Raw genomic sequence first — 6,503 nt, forward strand, 5'->3', positions numbered from 1 at the left:
TGCGGCCGCTCCGCAAGTGGTGGGCGTCCAGCACGACCTCGTCTGCGTCGTACATGTCCTCCAGCCACGCCAGGAACACAGTGGCGGGGACGACCATCTCCACGCCGCCCCCCAGACTGATGGGGACGGCCTTCAGCTCTATGACGTCCAACACCCGAGAGCCGATCCAGAGGTCGATCTCCTGCTTTTCGGTGGGCTCCGTGCCGGTGATCAGCCCCAGCCTCTTGGACATGGTGTGGAAGAGGAAGGTGATCTGGGCCCCGGAATCCAGCTGGACGAGGCACGCGTGGCCGTTCACCGAACCCAGCACACGGTTGTGGTCATCCACGTGAAGACACGGGTGGCTGCCGAGCCGCCTCTTCCTGGCGGGCACCGACGGCGGCTCCAGCACCAGCCGCAGCGTCTCGCTCTTGTCGGGGCTGCGCGGCCGCTTGTTCGAAACACTATGCACTGGCGGGGGAGCCATCAAGGTGTTTGGTGTGTACGGCAAGGAGCCTAGAGTCCTTGTGTACATAGTATGTGCCTCGCTCCAGGAGGTAGGCTGCGAAAAGGGACGTTGGTTTGGGGAGCGTGGAGCTAGGAATGCACGCAGCTGAGTCTAGATCAGGTGGACGCAGAAACAGTAACACACACACACACACACACACACACACACACACACACACACACACACACACACATTTTTTTACTCCTAAGACATACCTTGTGAGAGGTTTTCTGTTGATAAGGTGACTAATGGCAATGGTAGAAAATTTATTGAACTTTGTCAGTGTTTTGATTTGAAGATAGTGAATGGAAGAATGGGTGATGTTAAGTACATAGGTAATGCCACATGTGATGATACTAGTGTAATAGATTACATCAGGAGTGCAAAGAGATCATATGATAGAGACTTACATGAAGAACTAAGATCACTAAGAAATAAAAAGCCGAAAGACTACTGGAATTTGATAAACCCCAATAAACTCAGCCTGATTTCGGGAAATATATCTGTAGACGAATTTCAAGAGCATTTTGAAAAACTAGGGTCTCATAATCTGGTGGATGAAGCACTTCATAGAGAAGATAATGTGATTCTTTGTCACGATTTTATTAGCAACATAAATGATGAGACAATAAACAGTGATTTTACAGTTGAAAAGTAACAACACATGTAAGAAAACTAAAAAACAATAAATCGCCAGGAATGGATAATATTAAATAAATTAGTTTATCAAACATTGTCCCTCACAACTTTTACTGATTATTGTAACTTTTTTCAACAAAATTTTGAATCATTCAATCATACCAACAGATTGGACGATAGACATAAATAAGCCTCTGTACAAGAATTAAGGCAACATTAGTAATGTCGATAACAATCGGGAAATCACACTGCTTAGTCGTTTGGGTAAGATGTTTACATCACTTTTAAATACAAGAATATACGACTACCTGTGTAATGCCAAGTTATTAGGGGAGGAACAAGCGGGTTTTAGGAAACAATACAACACCATGGATCACATTTTTGCGTTGCATGTTCTGACCCAATACTATATTTATCATAAAAGAAAACTCTTTTGTGCCTTCATTGATTATAAAAAAAAGCGTTCGATTTTGTTGACAGGTCTCATTTCGCTCATTTGCGAGAACAGTGTCATAACTCAAAAATGGACGTTTTTCAACAGAGGCAAAAACAGTTTTCAATGTCGCTGTAGTTTGTAACTATCACATGAATGATGACCTTTTTCAAACTAAAACGTAGACAACACATTTAGCTAGATTATAATAAGTGTTGCAATGAATATCAAAAGAAGTGCATGATTATTGAGGGCCTTTTTTTCATGCAATCATAGTTATGACTATCTCGTTGCAAAACTGTCACAACTTTTGAGTTTCAAGTCAAAATATGACACTATTACTATGAGAATTGCTCATTTTGTGCATATGAAATTATTTTGTTCTGTTTTATGACGGATATTAAAAGGTATTGTCTGGCTCAAATTATTTTTTGTCACTTGACTTTTTTTTGGTAAAAAATATCATGCATTGTTATATTAGATTATGAAAATAAAAGATAAACAGGTGATTTTATACAGTTTATTCTCCTCAAAGATTCTAATAACTGAAGAACAAAAAATGAAAAAATAAATTTCAGCCAATGTTTGCATCATATAAATAAAAATTTAAGTAGTAAGTTCTACTTAGGAGATACATAGATTGTTTCCTTACAATTTCCTTACAATATACTTTCCAAAAATAAGTGAACATCTACAGAGCAGTAATAATAATTAAAGGCTCTCATAAAACAACTTGTATTTGTTTGGAATAAGGTTATTCTCCTCAAAGATTCTAATTACTGAAGAACAAAAAATGAAAAAATAAATTTCAGCCAATGTTTGCATCATATAAATAAAAATCTAAGTAGTAAGTTCTACTTAGGAGATACATAGATTGTTTCCTTACAATTTCCTTACAATATACTTTCCAAAATAAGTGAACATCTACAGAGCAGTAATAATAATTAAAGGCTCTCATAAAACAACTTGTATTGGTTTGGAATAAGGTTTTCTTGCACAATCCAATGAGATCATCCTTCTTGTTCTTAGGAAGCCCAGGCTTGACACTAAATGCAGGTAGCAGACTAACTGTCCTTGGGTAGTTCTTAGCTTTGAGAACCGTGGTTTCTTGAAAATCATCTGCGTACGAATTCTTATAGAAGACAGATCTTGGTGAAGATTTGGTTACTCTCAGAACTTTTGCATCAGAGAGTTTCAACTCTTTCAGGTTCATGGGACCAATCTCATTGACTAATGATTTTATGTTCTTGAAATCTTCATAGCAGAGTTCCTGGACAACGAAAGGATCACCCTTTTTTTTAGCTGCACGAACAGCTGTTACAAAAGTTTCAGGGACATACATCGGTCCACTTTTAAGAAGCCTTTTAACTTGCCTCTCGATCAGCGAATGCGCCGAATCTCCCTCATTTTGAGTATGCCCTTTGATCAGGTACTTGTGAGTAATGGAATGTATATCCAAGTTTGTTACAGCATACAGATATAGAGCAAGCATAAACTTGTTTTCTGCTGTCCTGAACAGTTATCAGAATTAAAAATAAAATCAGTGCAACCAGAATCACAAGTATCCTTTAAGTACTTCAGAACACAAGTACCAAGCTCATTTACTCCTCTATGGCCATTGGATTCATTCCAAATATAGCAATTGCATGCATTAGATATCAGGTTGTATATGGTAAAATTAAGTACATTTAATTTGGATTTATAGTAAAATACTGAAACCTCTCCTTTAGGTAGCTGCATAACAGCTTGTAAATCATATACTGCAACAGCACAGTTTTTCTTCTCCTTATCTCGTGCTTTTTCTGTTCTTGATAATTCCTTTTCTCGATGGTGCAAATCATAACTTTCCTTCATATCATCTTTCTCAGTTTCAGTGGCGTTTTCAAAAGCGGTGCAAACATCGCATTGATCCTTTTTGGGAGTGTAGAAGGAAATATTATACTCCTCTGTGAATATTCTGTAGAAGAGTGTATAATTTCCAAACTGCTTCTGTTCTTCTTTGCATTTTGCTACATAATCCTTGTGTATGTCAGCAATTGACTTGCTGCCATCAATGAACATCTTGGAAGTATTGGCTCGAGTGTAGTGGCTTTCAATTTTTGGTATGGAGTCTATATGCTGCTTTATTCCATCTCGAATTTCTTGACTAACAGTAGCATGATTGTCATGTTTTCCTCTGAGGTCAGGTTCCAATAGTGTTCCAGCAATTTTTTTCTGTTTTTCTAGAACAGTGCGTATGGGTCTGTCATTTATATCCAAGGTGTTCTTAAAAAACAGCTTGCATACTCGAACTTTCTCACCATTCACATGGAGATGAAATGCGCTGTTCAAGGCTCTTGGCTGACGACTTCCACCTATGCGAACGTATCTATAGGTCGGTTCAATGGCTGTTATTGAATTGGCTAGAAATTGGCGCTGTAGGGATAATTCACCCAAGTCCCAATAAGAGTTGAAGATCTCCATTCTAGCTTCTTCATCGATTTTCGATGAACAATTAAGCCTACATTTTTCCCCACAAGGTGGTTTCATTCTTCTTTCTGTCCTCATTGTTTTTTTTTTTGGTATGCATGGTGTAGGCTTTTCCCGCATTTCGCAGCTGTTTCTGTTTGTTTCTCTTCCATGTTTCAGGACGCCTCTTTCGTTTGATGCCTTTCTTCGCCGGACTTACCAAAATAGACACGCTTTCCTGGCTTGCTTTTGATTTATCTGGACAAAGTGACTGATTTCTTGGTAGTGATTCATCTTCAGTCTCATCTGTTTCATCCTCTTTATCAGGCACGTAATCCTTATCAGAAACTGAATCATCTGTATCGACGTCACTACATAAAGTATCACTTGACTCTGAAGATGAACTTGATGTTGAGGACGAATTACTTGAGGATGAGTTTAATACTTGATGATCGGCTTTTGACGAAGTTGATGGTTTTGGCTGAAGCTCTTGCCGAGTGCCAGTACTGGAATCTTCATAGCAATTTGTTTCCAGAACTTCATATGGTGATGCACTGGGAGTGGTTGCTGCAACAACAAAAAAAAGTATATCAATATTAATCCTAGGCTAGCTGAAATTCTTTTAAATGCTCAATTTTATAAAAGATGCAAATAAATTCATTATAAATCGTAGAAGAGAAAAAATATATTGTAGGTACTAATTATTTTGTTCAAAATCTTTTCAAAAATGCGTAGGTAAAATACTAACATGTTTTGGAGTTATTGTCATCAACTTGGGGAGGCTTTAACCCATTCATGTTCTTTTGGACTGCAACGCCAAGTTCGAGCTTCTTACCTCTGCTACTCATATTTTCTGCAAAGAAGAAATAAGAAATAAGTGCATTTTTCAGTTCATTGGCATTGAAGAAAAATAACAAATTGACATAAATCTTGCTTAAATTGATATGACACTCTTGTTCTGTGGGAAGAGCGACCTAATTCTAAATAAAATATGTAAAAAATGGTTAAGAATCATATTGTTTGCTTCAATAGAGTCATATATTGAAATCAACTAATTTCCTTGAAAGCTATGTAGGTTTTAGTGGGTTGTAATAGTGACATAACTTGAGTAAATACTTAGATGTTAGTAGTAGTTTGCTTGAAGACTGTCATATCTTGGAATAGTTTCATATAGCCTCATTAAAGGTTTGCATGAATACTGTCTCAACTCAAATTAATACATTGTACATGAAAAAATAAACATAGTAAGGGAATACTCACATTAGTTACAATGATGACATAGTACAAAATATGCCAGTGTTCACGCAGCAGCATACATCCTCACTCCAATAAAGCTCTTGAGTAACTGAGATGTGTCGAAATTGATACCCAATGTTATGACGATCGAGGTAGTGCACGAGTGACACATGACGCTCTCTAGCGGCCATATTTGCAGACTCAGTTATGACGTTATTGTCACTTATAGAGCTTGACACGGGCTTTTTGATGGTGGCAATAACTCAAAATAGCAAATGTTTGAGTTATGTCACTCTTCTCGCAAATGAGCGATTTATGGTCGAAACATTTGAAATTGCACATTGATGGCAAAGTATTTAATGCTATGCATGCTTTATATAACAATACTAAATCATGTGTGTGGGTTGGAAATAAGGATTCCTCATTTTTCCCTTGTAGTGTTGGTGTCAGGCAGGGCGAAAACCTGCCACCACTATTATTCTCGATTTATCTTAATGATTTTCAAGATTATGTAAGTAAGAAATTTTCTGGTTCACCATTTATTGCAGAAGGGGTGATGGATTTTAATGAAATTGATATGTATTTTAACCTTTCTTGTTTGTTGTACGCCGACGACACAATTGTATATGCAGAGAATGCTGTACAGTTTCAATTGGCCTTGGACTCAGTTTTTTAATATTGTAACAAGTAGGCGCTGCAGGTAAATATTTATAAAACTAAAGTTATGATTTTTTCTAAAGGTAAAGTTAGAAAGTATAAAACTTTTAATTTTGGTCATGACGCTATTGCTGTTGTTGATGACTTTGTATACCTTAGGACAACTTTCAATTACAATGATTATCTTCATAAGGCAAAAAAACAAGCAATTTGTGCAAGCTAAGAAAAGTACATTCAGTTTAATGAGTAAGATTGTCAAACTCGATCTACCTGTTGATATTTCCTTAGATTTATATGATAAACATGCTGTGCCTATTATGTTATATGCTTGTGAGGTGTGGGGTTATGAAAATACTCATCAAGTAAAAGTTACCTACAATTCATTTCTTAAAAGAATTTTGAAACTGAATAAGTCTACGTCAACTTGTACGTTGTACAGTGAATTAGGTGTAAGAAATCCTATTGAGTTAATTGAAAGCAGGCTAGTAATTATTACACTCACGTTAATACTCTAAAACTAGGAGAACTTTTTGACACCAGAAATTTAAATACCTTGTTAAATTTAGCTAAATTCATAAAAGAAATATCCTGTTTTTTTTCATG

General features: G+C 37.0%; 1 protein-coding gene across 1 annotated transcript; it reads right to left on the reverse strand.

The window, feature by feature from the left end:
* Positions 1 to 443: 443 nt before the first annotated feature.
* Positions 444 to 4,812, reverse strand: LOC127000956 (uncharacterized). Its single transcript, XM_050865132.1, has 3 exons — positions 4,756 to 4,812; positions 3,119 to 4,574; positions 444 to 541 (listed from the first exon to the last, which is right to left on the reverse strand). Exons 2-3 carry the CDS (start codon positions 4,146 to 4,148, stop codon positions 444 to 446), a joined length of 1,128 nt encoding a protein of 375 aa, XP_050721089.1. The 5' UTR covers positions 4,149 to 4,574; positions 4,756 to 4,812.
* Positions 4,813 to 6,503: the final 1,691 nt, after the last annotated feature.

Source organism: Eriocheir sinensis, chromosome 19 (genome assembly GCF_024679095.1).
Source record: "Eriocheir sinensis breed Jianghai 21 chromosome 19, ASM2467909v1, whole genome shotgun sequence".
NCBI lineage: Eukaryota > Metazoa > Arthropoda > Malacostraca > Decapoda > Varunidae > Eriocheir > Eriocheir sinensis.

Excerpts from the sequence above, each read along its gene's own strand:
- LOC127000956 (XM_050865132.1), bottom strand. The coding sequence starts at position 4,148 with ATGCGGGAAAAGCCTACACCATGCATACCAAAAAAAAAAACAATGAGG. Across the intron at positions 542-3,118 it reads GAAGTACTTAAAGGATACTT|CCTACCTCCTGGAGCGAGGC; the intron begins GTGATTCTGGTT and ends CCCTTTTCGCAG.